At 32.5% G+C, this 18045-nt stretch overlaps 1 protein-coding gene across 1 annotated transcript; it reads right to left on the bottom strand.

Moving 5' to 3' along the window:
- Positions 1 to 12984: 12984 nt before the first annotated feature.
- LOC132046856 (triacylglycerol lipase OBL1-like) lies at positions 12985 to 16959 on the bottom strand. The gene is made up of 5 exons (XM_059437656.1): positions 16531 to 16959; positions 16229 to 16425; positions 16111 to 16144; positions 14170 to 14786; positions 12985 to 13555 (listed from the first exon to the last, which is right to left on the bottom strand). Exons 1-5 carry the CDS (start codon positions 16847 to 16849, stop codon positions 13274 to 13276), a joined length of 1449 nt encoding a protein of 482 aa, XP_059293639.1. The 5' UTR covers positions 16850 to 16959; the 3' UTR covers positions 12985 to 13273.
- Positions 16960 to 18045: the final 1086 nt, after the last annotated feature.

Genomic DNA, 18045 nt, shown 5'->3' with positions numbered 1-18045 from the left:
GTATTAACAATTACCTTATTTTCCTTTAGGACAGTAAATAAACCTCCTTTCGTTCCCTTGGATATTTAATAAACATGCGTACATCCGTTCTTGATTCCCACTTATCTGTTTTCCTTTTGAACACATGTGCTAGACAACCTCATATCCAAACATGTTGCAGATTTGGCTTACATCAAATCCACTGTTCTATGGGTATCAAAGGTACTACCTTAGAAGGAATTAAATTAAGAATGTAACTAGCAGTTTCTGAGACATATTTCAAAACGAAAAAACAAATATAAATAAGTCAATCATTAATCCTACCACCTTCAAAAGAGTCATATTTCTTTTCTCTCCCACACCAATCTATTGTAGAATACTTGGTGTAGACAATTGAAAATGCAATCCCCTATCTAACAAGTAACTAATGAACTCTACAAAGAGGTACTCGCCACTACGATCAAATCGCAATGACTTAATATATTTTCCCTGATGCTTTTCATTTTTGCTTTAAATGCCTTGAAATTTTCAAAACATTCGGGCCTATAGAGCATCAAATAAATATATTCATATCATGAGTAATCTTCTATGAATGTCACAGAATACTCAAAATCACCTCTTGTCTTGAAGTTCATTATACCACACAAATCAGAATGGATTAGCTTAACTTATCATTAACTTTATTTCCTTTTAAGAGAAAAGGTCTCTTAGTCATTTTTCCTTCTAAATAAGACTCAGAAGTTGGTAGTGCCTCCACTTTCAATGAACCTCAAAAATTCATCATTTGACCAACTTTGAAATTCTATTCAGATTAAAATGACCTAGACACAAGTGCCACAGATAAGTTCATTCAATTCACGAAAGAAAAATAAATTCTCTTATCGGACAGACTAACATTATTCAGTTCAGAAGTGTTATTAATTTAAAGTGTCCACGCATCAATGTACCATAAGAGATAAAATGTTTATCAAACTCAATAACACAAGAGTTACAAGAAAAATAAACTAACTATCCATCTCTTGTTTGGTTAGAAACTGAAAATAAATTCTTTCTAACAAAAGTTACATATAATGCATTCTTTAATTAATGTCTTATCTCTATCAGAAGAAATTCCTGACTAGTAGTAAGTGGGCTGGATAAAGTCTATTGAGAATTTGAGATATAATCATTAAATAGATCATTAGTTATGCAGTAAGAATAATAAAATTCAAAACACACATCACACATACAACCATGCATACTGAATAGCTAGATTCGATAGGGAAACTTAACTATTCATGCAAACTATATGAGTCATGCTAGATAATTCACCCTATAAATTAAAACAGGACCAACTCAGATGGAGAGTAAACTGCTAATTTAAGTTAGGTAAATATCACTTTTAATAAACCCTAGTTCCATTGAACCAACATGTAACTCAGTTGGAGAGTCAAGACAAGCTATCAATTAACTAGGACCGAAGCTACGTAATTTACCATAATGAATCTATCCGATGGGGAAGAAGACCTATGTCAACATATAAACTCATTATATCACTGTTACATACAATGGAGACCATAGAGAATGAACCCTACCACCACTGTTTGAAGAAATAAAAAAAAATTATTTAACAAAAGGTTTCCAGGAAACAGAAAAAACGACCAAAAACCCATCTAAATGACCCTAGATGGCCAAAAAGGGCCCAATTTTGCTCGTGAGTATTGCTCAGTGGGTCGTTTCCGATGAACCTACCAAATTTCGAGTCAATCGGAGTTCATCAAAAATCAGAATTCCAAACCATGTATCAGAATTCCAAAACCATGACCAATTCATATAATTTTTTTTCCAGCCAAAATAGAATTTAAAAAACATATACATTTGTTTAGTAGTTCTTATCACATATCATCATTAGTGTACTAATATACATGAATCAAGAACAACGAACAAAATTTTAAAATATGTTTACATAATCTCAGTGTTGCTTTCTGGAAATTAGCATGTTTATATAATTATAGAATATAAAATTCAAAACACAGCACATAGATATCCATGCATCTTGAACAACAAATTTCAATATAAAAGAACAATTCATGCAACATATGTATGTGATGTCAGATATTCACTCTATAAACTTAAAACCAGAGCTAACTCAGATGAAGAGTATGCTGCTAATTTATGCCAAGTGAATATCATAATCATTATCTCTAGTTCCATTGACCCAACATGTAATTCAGATGCAGAGTTAATACAAGTTATCAATAACTAGTGATTATACCTAGTGACAACCCATAATAAATCTATCCGATTGGGAGGAAGACCTAAAGTTAACACATAAATTTATTATTTCACTAGTATTTAGTAATGAAAACCATAAAGAAGAATCTCTATCACCATTAGATCATAGCCAAGTAATTTTTCCTAAAAAAAATTATTTTTTAAAAAAACGAAAATTGCCCAAAACACCATCTAAACAACCCCGAATCACCGAAAAACAACATGATTCACTGCAAAGCAGTGTGTATTGCTTACTGGGTCGTTTTCGATGAACCTATTGAATTTCAGGTCAATCGGAGTTTGTAAAATTCTTGATCTCCAAAACTATGACCAAATCCAAAAAACAACAGATTCAGGCAATTTAAGGAAAACATAATCTGATCTATCCTTATCATATATCAATTTCATGTTGAATCATCATGTGTAATCATGATACATAAATAAAACTGACCTAGAGAGTATTTTTTCATACTTAAAACACGTTTTAATCAGAAAGAACAACCTAACCCATCTAAACAGCCTCAAAAATTATTTCTTACTATGTGTTTCCAATGAACACACCAAATTTCAGGTCAATAAGAATTCGTGAAATTCTTGATCTCCACTACTAAACAAATTCGTCAAAATAACCGTTTTAGGCATAACTAAGGATGAAATAATCTGATCCAGGTTTCTATTCTCCTTTTATAATTATCCCACGAGCTCAAGGCATACATTGTGTCCCTTCTTCTGGGTAAGACACACAACACCTAATTACAACAAATTGTCCACTCGATTAATACACTTGAGAATCCAAGATATTATGTTTTTTCCTTTTGAGTGAAAACCTCAATATGTCTTCTCATGAATTAATTAAGCTTTACTAGTGTCTAAAAGTAGATTTTCTATCAGTAGATAAAACCACCATCACTAGTATACATTTATTCAAGGACAATTTTCACAATACACTGAGAATACTCCAATGCCTCAAATAAATAAACCATATTAATGGATCCTATTTATTAATCATAACTCTCAATCCACGTGTTAATATAATCTCACATGTATAAAGCTATTAAGAATTTTCAAAGATTCCGAACAAATTAACCACTTTGATTATAACTAGTTATTAATCACAAATTCTTAATTCACACTATTTTAAATAGATATGCCATGCCATATTACGACATGACGCGGCCGTTCAAAACCTAAAACTGGTTTTGCCAGCCGCCACCTTGTAATCCCAACATCAAGGACAATTATACACAGTAGGGAAAAATAACAAATACTCTGTATGAGTCAAGCATCGAAAAACAGAAACAAGTTCCAACCTCCGGAGCATTAAATAAGGAATTCCCCTACACGGCTAAACACGAATTTTGGCTTGTCATTAGGAAAAGCTTTCCACTGCCAAAAGGGACTTGGCTATATAATTGTCACTCAGCCGCCAGCCTCAAACCTTAGCTTTGCCCTTCTACCCTTTTTTTAAAAAAAATAATAATAATAATAATCTACGGATTTTCTATGCCATTGCCGCCACCCTCTCTTCTTTTTTAATTTTGCAATACAATAAGTAATAACCTATCTTGCAAGAACAGAGAATGTTAAATATTCATTCCCACACGTAGTAAAAATTGTATACCACTGTTATCAAGATACTACTAATCAAATAAATTGATTTCGGCTAAAAGGAAGAACCCAGGTTAAAAATTGTGTATTCATGTATATAATCGAACTTACATACAAATATACGTCATGTTATCTAGTTAGATGCAAGTACGGCTCTTGATGCCAATTGATGGAATATACGCATACGCAGCGGAAGCAAATAACCAGGATTGAACTTGCATATAATATAGATAACACATAATCAAAAAATTTAATCAAACATAAAATTGATACTTATCTCTTGGAGCGTGACCGCGGCTGCAAATCGAACCTTCAAGCACGAGCAAAAGCTGTCCACGCGTTCATCCTCCAGTTCCACAGTCTTCTGCTGTGTAACCCGAATAATTCCAAAATTTGTGAAATTCGCGTGGGCGAATTTCTATGGAAAAGTTGAAGAAACTTCAAATACTCTTAGCCTCCTTATGGAATAAGACCCCTATTTTATAACTACAGGTTTAGGGTTTTCACCCTTTTTCAAAACCTGTTGGGTCTTTATTTTCCACCAAGAAATAATATTTCATTTAATTTTTTATTATTCGGGCACAACAGAGACCAAAGAATATAATTAACGAGTCTTCCTATTATGGAATTAATTCAAAAAAATGAATTAATCCTACCATAATAAATTACGAATTATTCCACGTAAAAATCGAATCGCACTTCACTCAATTTCGAAATCATATATTAAAACTTATTTAACTCCACATGTTAAGATTATAGATGTCAATCAATTAAATTAAATTACTAACAATTCAATTCATTGACTAATTGAATCCTTTATATTTCTGCTTAACTTACATCATGTGACGGATACAAAATCCACCTGCAGGGTTTTCACATGAGACTTATAAGCATCATCAATCTCAAAGTCGAGACATGGATTCTATCAACTAATTATTATTTCACAAATGTAATTTGCCATTATCCAATTTACCAGGAATACATAGACCCGCAATTGAGTCATACCTTTTAATAAATCAAAATAATGAACAAATCACATTGATCATAATAATTATATCAAGATTAAGAGTATAAGTACATTTAATGAACTAGAAAATTTATTTTATATATTCAGTACAAAAACACTTATCTCTATTTGGTCCGTTCAATACATACAAAATGTACTAGCATAGGAAGACAGAACTATACCGTTCCCATAATGAAGATACATTATATTAATCTTGTGCTACAATCATAGCGATGGCTTTGTCCAATTTTCATATTAGATTATGAACATAAATTTTATACTTATAAGAACCGACGATTTAATCTTCTGTGTATAAGTTAAACTCTATACACTAAATCATCTATAAACTCTATACACTAAATCATCTATTATATAAGCAAAGGACACACATACTAGTACATGATCTATTTAAATCTTTATTAAACAATGAATAAATAATTGTTCTATAATAAATGCTATATCCAAACACATGGTTAATAGTATATATCCCAACAATCTCCCACTTAGACTTTTAACCATGACACAATTGTTAGAATATACCATGTCTAAACGCATGGTTAATGGTATATACCCCAACAATATAAAGCTGGGCAATAGGCCCGCCTACGTGGCGTCCTCATAGAGCAGAATTCTTATTTATCTTTTTTGTCAAATTTTTGGCCTTTTTCCTTATTTTCCCCGAAAAATGATTTATTCATCAGATTAAATTATTAAAAGTCGCGTCTTTAATCTTCAAATAAACATATTAAACGACACGTCTTCAATTTTCTTAATTACCCTGCGTTTCTTCGTCTTCATTATCCGAGGAAAGAACTGATCTTCCTTCTCAATCCCTTTTCCACAACCCACACCTGCCATTTCTGAAGCCATTATTAATGAAATCAGAAAGCCCCATCATTGGAAAGCCGATACTTGGAAGATTGCTTCTGAAGAAGTGTTCAGAAACCTCGCTTATTGCAAAACCGTCATCGTAAACCATTCTGACAAAGACGACGGTTTGAAAAGGTATCCATACTTTTTTTTTCCTAGGGTTTTTATTTATCAATTACATATTTCAGCAATCCCTTCTACCTTTGCGCGGAGATTAGTGCAGACATTGTTGTACTGGTTTATTTTCGATGCTTAGCGAACTTTTCCCCGGCATTGATCTTTTGCAAAATGATGTGTTAATTGAAGGTGGATCCCTTTTTATGATGAAAATAATTACATACTATAATCTTTTTATTTACCTTTACTAATTTGATATATTATCAGATACAATCTTAAACATCTATGATTTTTCATAAATATGTTCTTTTTTTTCTTGAATAAGTTGAACTCCTTACTGACCCCCTTTCAGTCATGTATCTATTAATCTACTTATTCAGGCTGGAAAAATCTTAAGTGCAAGGAAATAGCTTGTTGCATTTAACCTAGAAGGCTATTACGACATTGCTACAATATACAGCTAAGTCGAATTCATCTTGGGCTAAGTTTGACTTATTGATTTCAAAGTTTCTGTTAACATATGTATTGCTCAAAAGGTTTTATTATACGGTCTTACTACACTGACTGATTGTCTTTTTACCTCTTTCGCTCTTTGTGGATATTGGTTCATAAATATGCATTAACTAGGATTTTGGCAACATGATTAGCGTAGAAGATTACTAACCAGCCAGTATCTATGGATTATAGAGATTCATCCATCAATTAGAGGTCAATTTGGAGAGTTAATCATCTTAGCATAGCCTGAACTATATGCAAATAAAGAAATAAAAGGTGTTTTGAAGGCAAAAAGGAACAAATTCAGTTTGTGAAATATAGTCATTTGTTGTGTTAAGTATCCAGGGTGATCAGATTGTTCATACTATTTAATGCTTTCTAATCTAAGGTCACTCTTTTTATATGATGCCGAGATAGATATTGATGTTGTATTTTCGGATTACATGTTCGGTTTACTACGAGTCGAGGGGCAAATCATTGAGCCTTATCCACAAGAGTTGTGCTTGATGCAAATCAAAGCCTAAATTTGGGAAGATGAATTTCACTGACTGTAGTGGTAAATTATCACAAATAGAGTCCAAAATTCTGAAATTTCTTGTATTTACTTACTCCAAGGTGGGTGGACAGTGCAAAGTAGAAATCATGCAAAGACTATTGTCAAGAATTTGACAGTGCACAAAGTTTATGTCAAATAAAGGACATTGTGGCATTTAGGGGTGTACAAAGTAAACCGACAAACCGCACCAAACCAATAAACTGAGTCAAACCGAGAAAAAAACCCGACTAGTGGTTTGGTTTGACTTGGTTTGGTGTTGGAAAAAAAAACCCGACCATAATTGGTTTGGTTTAGTTTTAACTAAAAAAAGTCAAACCGAACCAAACTAACCCGACATTACATGTATTAAATTTTTAAAATATTTTATACATAAAAATATTTATCTGTAAAGTAATTTATAAATATTTCTTAAATTTTTTTCGTAATTTTTTATCTATTATCATATTATTCAAGCTTGAACTTAGAATTTTGAATGTCAATAAGTTTTATATCCTATGGATGTTAGTAACTCAAATAAAGTCTAAACCAAAACTAACTCAACACTAATCCTAACAAAAGAAATTCAATTTACCACTAGAAATGACAATAATGTTGGATATCTATTCTTTAGTTTTGCATAATTGATTTAGATAGTAAAAATACATAACTTAAGTTTTTTTTTCTTTGTCATATAATTAATACTTATTTTAGCATGACTTAATATTTTTAGATTATGGTCATTTTATTTTATGGCTTGTTAATTAGCAATATTTATTTTAACCGATTATATTAGCTTTTGTTGAATATTTTAATATAATGTCATCACTCTTCTCACATTTTGTGTTATTTTCTTAAGAAACACTTTAATTATATAATTGTATCTTACTAGGACTAAAGAAATATTTAAAGTAAAAGTTATATGTTTTGTATCAAGACTATTCCGAAAAAAAACCCGAAAAATCCGAGAAAACCGAACAACCCGAGAAAACCCGAGGTTGAAAAATCCGAATTTTATTGGTTTGGTTTGGTGTATAAATTTTAAAACCCGGCGCAATTGGTTTGATTTGATGTTTAAAAAATCCGAACCAACCCGGTGCATGTACACCCCTAGTGGCATTTTATCAACAAATTCCCTCTACTTGAGAACCTTGTGATAGATGGTTGTTCCTGTGAGGTTTTTTGTGGAGATGGTGTTTCGAGTAATTATTTGTAACGCCTTTTTATTTCTTACAAGAATCTGGCAAACTTTGTGCTAAAGTTAGATGAATGAATGTGATAACGTGGAGGAGATAATACATGCTCCTAATTAAGATTCTTGGAGTACTATGGTGGTCTCACGTCTTTTCCTGAAATTTGGGCGTCTCGTGAATTGGAATTTATTAAACTCCATTTATGACCTAAGTGAGTAGTGCTCACTGGTACATTTGGTTACGAAACATTGTGGATTCGTTTGTTCATTCCAAGCGTTTGAGTTTGATATGCTAGAGAGAATGGGTAAACTCTTGTCTTTGTACTAGGTCTTTTTCTTCTAATCTATATATCTATATAATTGCAGGACTTGGGCCCGCTAACGTGGCACTTTATAAAGCCAGAAATCCTATTTATCTTTTACCACAATTTTTTGCCCTTTTCACATTTAAAATTCAATAACAATAAATAAAAAAAGGTGTCCCATGCTTTTGACCGATTCGCCACTTACGTCCCATGCTTTTGACCGAAACGCCACTTACCCTTACATACGCCTCCTTCCCCCTCCTCTTCTTCATTCCCAGGTTACGTAGTTTGTCAAATCGTCTTCCCGCTTCTTCCACTCACTTTCTTCTTCCTCTTCACGCCTTTTCCCTCTTCTCAAACAAATCAGTTCATGTTTCGCAAGAAGAAGAAGAAACATAGTACAGTTACGGTTTATTCCTCGCCTCAAAGCAAAGAGAACCGGTGGTCAGGGGGTGGGTAACAATGGTTCCCTTGAGCGACTTCAAGTTTATGCTCATTACTTGTGCATGTTGAAAATTGGGGGAGATTCTGTGGACACCAAAATAAGGTTGTTATATCCGTTTCTCACTGGTTTTCTTAATATGATATTCTATTCTAAGATTTTCCATCAAATCCTATTTTTCTTACTTCCGACCGGCTTGCCTCGGTTTCCACAGATTCACTTCATCTCTTAAATTTTGTTGGTACGTTGTTCCTGTATGAAGTGTCATTCTTTTCGTTTTCTTTCTTCTTTTTGTGATTAAATCAGTTAGGAGTATTTTTTTGCCTATCATCCTGTTTCATTTTTTAAATGAACGACAAATCAAGACATAGGCTGAAAAGCCTCAACATGAGTCTATTCGTTGTCAAATTTCCACTCCAGGAAATTCCTTTTGACTCCCCTTCTTCACTTATCTTATAGTAGTATGTGTTTATCTCTTTATTCAATTGTGCTTAGATTTCTTTTCAAGAGATTATATTGCGGTTTATTCAATAGGTTCGGTTCTACAATGCATTTATTTTGACTCTATTATGGTTTATCAAATTTCTTCTTATGTCAATATAATTGGTTTGAATTAGGGTTTATTAAATTAATGGTTTCTTCGCCTAAAATATGGTGTTAAAGTGGCTTAGAGACCACCGTATCGATACCAATATTGAAAAGTATCTCCCACTGGAATTTCCCACATGTAGGGTTGCCACTCTTTCTTATGTTAGGGGAATTTAGGCCTCTTAAATTCACTTCATATTGATTGTTTATTTGCACCTTTTAGTCATTTTTTTGGAGGACCATTTTTCCTGAATTTAATTTCTCTTTCCTTTTCGCTCGTCCAATCTTCGAACAATTACTTAATTTGCTTTTTAAATTTTAGGCTTAAACCAAGGTCGTTGATTGAGAACAAAGAGACACATGTTTGTGGGAGACTCACTTAATAGAAACCAAGCATAGTTTGTGTTATTCAATCAGATACTATATGTATTGCACCGGGTTACGAGGCAACGATTTAACGAGAGATGGAAAGCATATTTAATTTGTTCCTTTGCAACAAACATGTTATATGGCTTTACTACTTATCCTTTCATTTGCCCTTAATTTGGATAATTTATGAATGTGCTTGATTTATACAAATGATTAATTGGGTTTTGGTGGAGAAAGGTTAGTATAAGACCGGCTTACCATGCTTCTATCCAGTGGCCAGCAAGTAACATTTACTATGGATTTACAATTCATATGTCTTATATGTGTGAGAATATAATAAAATGAAGTGTTTCATATAAATCTGTAGTTTTAAGCTATATTGAGACAATATGTCTTACTAAATTAGACACGAAATTGATTGAAAGAAAAAACGCAACTGATAAGAGTATATATTTTGGCGCATGTATTGCTTATGAATGCATTGTCTCTCATTTATTTGGTTTGGCTTTATTAATTGAGTTCTCTTTTTGAATTAATAACTTGAGAGTGCTTTTGCATTTGAGGAGCTAAAATTATTTTATACATTACTAGGAGCCGAAAGGTACCCAGCGCTTGCTGAAAGGGTATGACCAATTTTTGAATATTTTTTTCATGTATTTTCAGTGAACAATGTCTGTCGACTATTCTTCTTATTGTTTGGGAGAGAAGAGACAAAATCAGTGAAAGAACCAGGCTCCATTTCAAGAGTTCACCAGAGATAATATGGATACCTTACACTTTGTTTGGTGAATGGTGATAGCAGGCTTATATTTATGTGACTCGCGAGTCAAGGTATGCACGATTTCGTTTTTGCAGCATCTTTTTTATACCAAGGTATGGTTAATTGCTTGGATCAAGACAAACCTTCATGTCTTACGATTTTCTACATAAAGGCATCATCCCTCTTTTTTGTTCTGTCTTTTACGTGCTCATCATTTACCTATCCTTTTAAACATGGTTGATGATTACTAAAATAGACTAATATATCTGGATTTTGTACTATTGCAGGAAGTTTTACTAGAATGAATTACTTATATATTGTAGAATGATTAGAGGGTGATGCATGTGCAGGTACCCGACACAAAAGGAGGACCAATTTGCATAAGTGCATTGCTTGCTCCGCTGTGCTCCTCATGAAAATTGCCCCTACATTACCATCTAAGATGCCCTAATGGTGAGTACTTAAGTTTTCTTACTATATAATCATGGCTGTTTCATCGTTCTATTTTTCTTTTTTACTTATCCAATCCAAGCGGTAAAGCAAAAGATTCGTGTATTCTGCAGATTTTTGATTTTATATGGAGAGATGAGATGAAATTTAACAGGGGAAAAATACCGTGAAACGGTATGGTGAAGCTAAAGTAAGACAGAGGCTGAATGAAGTAGACAAAGAAAGCGGCTGAAGCGCCTGTTGAGTTTAACCGAAGCAGTTTGTGTGAGTTTTATTTAAATGAATAGCTGAAGTTTAGAATTTTTAAATGTTAAATAAACCAGGAAAAAGATAATTACTCATTTTGGTATAGTATAATCTTTTTATCCCTTATATTAACAAAATTTAGAAAAAATATATATATCTAACCGCGCGAAGCGCGGGCAATTTAACTAGTTATATTCATAATTCTTATAATCTATCTTCCTTCATATTGAGAATATTTTTAGTTGCTTATGTGGAATTGATAATTTGAAGAATGATAAAGCTAACACGATTAAGAGAGACATCCAAGTTGATCAAAAAAGAGAGACATCCAAGTTAGAATAAATTGGCAAGTCACTTTTCTCATTCGATATATTCTTAATTTTGTTGTTCTTTGGTAACCAACTTGAGGTTAGACTTGGATGTGTGATTTCTTAAGTTACTATATTTATGTTAAAACAGAAGAGATCTATAAATGGTTTTTGGTATTTTAAATCTTTCATCTAAATTATATTGGACAGGTGTCAAAAAACTTTTTTTATAACATAAATGAGAGTTCATACATCTATCTAATCACAAGCAAGTTAGGATGTCCTGGATACATGTCGAAATACTTCAACCTCTTACTTTCATAGTATGAATAATGTTCATAGGACATAACTTATTATCTTGGTTTTCAATAGTTTCCTGTTGCTTAACTTTACTCATATTAATTTTGTAGGCAAAGCTATCATGAAGAATAAACTGAACCACAAAATAGATGAAGGAATTCTCACGGAACTCTAGAAGCTTCCATCTATAATTAAAAGATGAACATCTCATAAGAGTAGGATTATTCTTATAGTATACCTTTACTCTTTCAAGTCAGAAAGTTATTTTTATTTACTTTGTGCTTATAGGCTACAACGTTTGTGATTTTAATTTCAGGTCAATCATTCAGAGAGGTTCACAGTTAACAAGCACGTACTATGTTTTTATTTCTCTTTTCAGGTCCATATGCTCATATTTCTTTGTTTTTTATTCCTCTCTCTTTTCAGGTCCATAGGCTCATATTTACGCTCTATTCAATATCTTTGCGCGATTAAAGGCATCATGAGAATTATCGTGAAATTATGGCGTGCTTTATAATCATTGCTTTAGTTAGTAGTCGCATTAGGACTGTTTTTATAGTGTGCCTTTATTTGTTTTCCATTTAATTTTGTTAATTGACATGTGATTTTTAGTTTTCTTAAATTGTTTTACTTTGTGCTTCTGGGTTGTAATTCATTTGGATATTTAATTTTGTTTGTATCAAGTAGATGCTCTCAAAGAGACTCGAGGTTAACACACAAGTGTTATATTTTTATCCCACCCCCCCCCCCCCCCCTTCCTCCCTCCCTTTTTTTTTTTTTTTTTACCTTCATTTCTTACTTTTCAGTAAATCTACATTTGTAATGCTTATTGACATATACATTTTGTGCATTTATCTTTTAAATTTCATATCCTCGGTAGAAACATATATTTTAGACTAAATGTGGGAATTGAGATCTATACTTTTGTTTTACTTATCTGCATCCATTTTATTTTGTGCTTTTCATTTTTCTTTCATTAAATTTATAATTTTTATATTTATCTTCTTTCATTAAATTTATAATTTTTATATTTATAAGAGGACTCTTTTTCCTACCGCGCGAAGCGCGGTTAAGTATACTAGTTACTAATAATTGTGTATTATATAGAGTTATCTATTGTTAGTGTGCAAAGTTTAAACTTTATTTGGAATAACAACCGGCAAATGTTTTTCAACAATGCCTCCATGTTTATAGCAACATATACAATACATTCCAAATTGGTGGAGGGAACATCGACCATAGACAAAATGATTTGTCTAAACAATCTCTTTGATATTTTCAATAAGTCATGCTTTCTGCGGCTACTGATATGATGAGAATTCAGAAACATTTTTGCAAAGAAGGACCTTGTTCCTATTCACGTGCTGATTAGGCTACACTAAAAAATGCTCGTTTTCATTTGAGAGGCTTAAATTAATAAGACTAAGAAAGCACACACTTGGCAAATTCTTAATTATGCTGGGATTACGCCAATCTTTTGGTACTTTGCGACATCATCAGTGGGTGATCCGAGCCTGGTAGAGTTAACATAATCTTGAGGACAATGAGCTGGCATGCCTGGAAATATAATGCCTATCACCCTCATGAAAAGAAGAAGCCCGCCTTCCTTATACTCCCTTCCGGCTACACAAGGTAGAATAAAGCTTCTGATCAGCTCCCAAACCGAATTCAACATCTTTGGTATGATCAGTAACATCGCCCACCCATTCTTGTTTGGTTCTTCACCTAAAATAATCTACAACATTCAAACAACACATATAGTCGTCAAATAGATAAACATAAAAAAAGGAGAATAATTATTTTTTCTATGCTACCATAGGAGAATTCAAGATTTAGAATGAGTTATATCTTATTGTATGTATACATCTTACATAACTTTTTGCATGTGTAGACATAGGCGACCTGAAAGCAACTTGCCTAATGTTTCGCCTTTGTATGCACCACGTTACATAACAAGGATGTCAAATGCGCAATTTGAATCATATTTGCACGAGTTAAATAGGTTGAAGGAATACGATTGGGATGGTTATAACTCAATATTTGCTTGAGTCAAGATGAACAGGTCAATTTGGGCAAAACAATGAGTTTCACCCAACATGACAAACTCAAAATTATTACCAAAACAAACTAATAAGGAATTTTTCTTTTATATCATGACTATATTAATAATTTTCTTCTTATGGGTCCATTTATGCTGTCCCAAATGGCCCAACCTTTTAAATGAATAATGAGCTGTGCCCAAAATGACCTGTCAATGATTATACCCAATTTGTCATTGAACGAATTATATTTGTATGCACTAAATCCAGCACGCCCGTCACATATACATAAATTCAAAGAGTAACTTACTTTTTCTTTGTACAGACTGTTGTAGTAAATGCAAGTTCCAAAGTGCTTGAACAAGAAGGTAGCATTATCATACGGCAATCTTGTTACCATGTCATTGCTGTAGACAACCCTATAGTATGGAACCTCATGTTTTGTTAATTGCCCCTTCATATACTCAATAAAATTTTCATCTCCAACTCTTGGTTGACCAAATGTATAAATACCCTCTAATCTTTTCAACAACCAAGATTCCTCATGAAATGCCAATATTGCTGGAAATAAAATTGCAAGTGCTCCACCTAAGCTGTGACCAGTTACCACAAACCTTGCCTTTTCATTTTTCTCAAGAAGTTCTTTGAGTAATTTTCTGAGGAAATAGTAGGCTGGAGATGGCTGATTATTATCAGTTTGAACATTATCTTTAGGCCATCCGAGGCTCTTTTGTAACCCCAGAGCTTTCATAAATCCAGCATGCATTTTGCCCATGCCAGGCAGCTCATACCAAGAGAGATCAAAGTCTGAGATCCAATCATCGGAACTGAAGAATTCTGTTCCTCTAAATGCAACAACAATTAGCTCGGGGTCGACATTTTTATCTTGAAGCACGAATGCTTGTGTGTTAGCTTTTTGTTGATAATCTGTTAAAAGCCAGAAAAAAGACGAGAAAACTGTTTAGAAAAAGAAATGTAAAATCCATCCGTTGAGTTTTTAGACGATAGTGTCAAATTTTCAGAAAAAAGGGTGATGTGATGACTTCTTTTCACCATAAGTCATTTCTCTTGTAACTATCTTAACTTTTAATGTATATGCATATAAATATTTGTGCAGAATTCTTGCACTTTAAATATGGCCTCGAAATCGCCATAACAAACATTTAATTCGCATATTGAAACATATCATAACAGATTATTAACATGTTGATTAATGACAATAGTCAGTATTAGGATATACTCCCTCTGTTTCATGATACGTGATGTTTTCCTCTTTTCATTTTGTTTTAAAATAATTGGTGCTTCACAAAATCAAGAAAATATTAATTTTTTTCTTCCAAGTTTACACTTATTTAAATAAATGGAGTTTTAAATAACCAAAAAATCATTAAAGAGCAAGTAATTTTTTCTCAACATTGAGGAAGGCAAGGCGCTCGAGTGATTTGTTTGGGATTCCTATTCGGCACTCCATGTAGGTTATGGCTTACCTTTTTTGTTAGACTCCGGTTAGCGACTCGTATGTTGTATTAGGGAATTGTTGGAGACATCATGTGAACCTTCGGGTATGAAGTTTGGGATGAAATTCTTAGGTTGGTACTATTGTGTGACATGTGTTTTCGGGACATTTGATTAAGGGTAAGTTGGGAAAAACATTCTTTTATGAATGAGTAGTTTTCTCAAGAGCATGCCCAAAATGACAATCACTTATTTTGAAACGAAGGAAGTAGCTGATTGCAGGTGGTTGATGCTTTAAGTGTCAGGTCCCACGTATTGATTGTGAGTAGATTATTTGGTGGTAATCCCTCATGACTCATGAGCTAGCTTTGGGTTGGATTAGGCAGAAGGTACATTTTTTATCATGATAGCATAGCAAGAATATCATTTCAATAGCTGGGTATGGATCGTATAGACCTATATTGATTAATATGGTAGAGTTAAATATTTTCTTATCTTTTGGGTTTTAAACATTGAATGTCACGTCATTAAATAGTTATGAAAAATACGTTTCCTCCTAAAGAGTATATTTTATGAGATATTGCAATAACAAACTGATTTTTATGTTACAAAATAATTAAATATTACTTGACCATTTGTTATACAATTTTCAATAGTTGAGTGAGTCTTATGTAACTACAAGAATGAAAAAAAGTACTAGTAATTTTATTATATCATTTTCAATAATTGAATGACCATATGAGTCATTAGCCCAAGATATAATCGCAATGTTTGCAATAGTTTATACATATCTTACCATTCCAGAAGTCAAAGGAGCCCACGAGATCCATCTGCATAAAATTGAAAGGCAAGATCTAAGCACATCCTTTTCATTACAAGGAAAAAAACAAGAGAAAATATTATAGGCAGTTCACCTTCCAGTGATCCTTTACGACAGTGTCAAGATATGCTTTGTTCTCATAAGCTGCTTTGGCAGCCATCATACTGATTGCCTCATCGTATCTTCTACCTCCAAGCTCAACAATCTTACTATCTAGCTCAACTCTTTTATCCAAATTTCCAATAAATGACAAGAAGGCCGCTGATTCTTTATCCGGCACTACAGCTTTACCTACAAATCATAAGCCTCCACACCAATTAAAAAAAAAATAAAAAAATAGAGCCGCATTTAGAAAATGAGAGGTATGTGTCACATAAATTGAGACAGAAGGAATACCTCTTATGGAGTTGAAAATAAGACGGAAGAAACCACCGTTAACGTTTTGAAGGTTAAGCCAGTACTCAATTGCATTGCCAAATCCTGCCAAAGGTTTAGCTATTGCGAGAAAAAGTTTCTGGATTAGAACGGAAAAAAAAATAACCCATCTACTTGACAAAGGTTCTTTAGTCATTTCTTCATTAGGGCAGTCTACGAATTCTTTTTGTCCAATTTTACTGGAAAACAATATTTTTGCCAAATCTAATATACCACATTCTTCTGGCTTTAGCAACATATAGTTGCTGCAGAAGGACTTGTTGCAAGTACTGCTTGCCATACTGATGATTAAATATTATTTATTTTACTTGTTTTTTTAATGGAGTTGGGACAAGAAAAGAATGAAGAAAGATAAGAGAGGGTTGTGTATTCCAGTTTGAAATATATGGATCTATTTATACTAGTTAAAGGAGTATAATTGGAACTCCGATTTCCATTTTCCGTCTCTCTGTTATGTGATGTATGTGAAAGTGGAGAGACATGGAGTACTGTTGTGGGGTATAGAAATTAATTATCGCGTCAGACCTTAGACCTTTTTTCCTAATTAATTAATCTATTAGACGGCTCCATGCCTTTTGCTTTTATGCCATTTCTAGCTACATAGGTCCAACAGTTTGAATCACGTTTTACACAAAACAGAAAACTGTAGCTGCCGCTTGCATGCCTTCACTATTAGATACTCCAGTGGTCATGATATGGTATATAACGATTATCATACCGAAATCAAAAAAAATTTATATCGCGATTTCTATATTATGATATTTGCTATGATATTTGGTATGTATTTTTAAAAAAATTGGTATTCTGTACGGTATTCGGTATTCATAAAGAAAATATCGAAATACCGAATACATACCGAAGTATATAATTACATATACAATTCATATATCTTAGTATTATAATACTAACAAATTTATAAACTAGTATTATTAGAAAACTAATTCTTAAACTCCTATCTTGATTTAAATGTCTTTTTTGTATAAATTTACATGTAAGGTATTCAGTACATAATAATCGAGACGTTTTTTGGGTAATCTCCACTATATGAGTATTTATAATACTCCATCGAACATATTACCGAACCATACCGAATTAATTTGGTACGATAATGGTATTAATTAATTTTAAAAACCAAAAATCGATAAATTAGAAATTTAATATTTTAAAATACCGCAATGCCCACCACTACTCCACTTAACTTAGCAATAGAAAAGAAAGTTTAAATTTTATTACATTAGATATAGTCATTTATAGTGATGCCCACTTAATTTGTCATCTAATTTAATTAATTTTTGGAGCTAAATTAAATTAGATTAATTTAATATTTTAAAATTAAAATTTATATGTTCAAAAACTATATGAAAAATATTATAAGTTGTAATTTTTTATATTAATTTAATGAAAAATTACATCTTAAAATGTTATTGGTCAAAGTACATATAGTTTGACTTTCAATAAACGAAACGTGACAAACAA

This window comes from Lycium ferocissimum, chromosome 2 (assembly GCF_029784015.1).
Source record: "Lycium ferocissimum isolate CSIRO_LF1 chromosome 2, AGI_CSIRO_Lferr_CH_V1, whole genome shotgun sequence".
NCBI lineage: Eukaryota > Viridiplantae > Streptophyta > Magnoliopsida > Solanales > Solanaceae > Lycium > Lycium ferocissimum.
Note: the sequence above shows the minus strand (reverse complement) of the source record. Positions and strands in the feature narration are given on the sequence as shown.

Bases quoted from the DNA above. Each gene is read 5' to 3' on its own strand.
- LOC132046856 (XM_059437656.1), bottom strand. From the start codon at position 16,849: ATGGCAAGCAGTACTTGCAACAAGTCCTTCTGCAGCAACTATATGTTG. The intron at 16,426-16,530 runs GTATTCCTTCTG...TATGATTTGTAG, and splicing joins TATTTTCAACTCCATAAGAG to GTAAAGCTGTAGTGCCGGAT. The intron at 14,787-16,110 runs GTAAGATATGTA...GGCTTTTAACAG, and splicing joins CTCCTTTGACTTCTGGAATG to ATTATCAACAAAAAGCTAAC.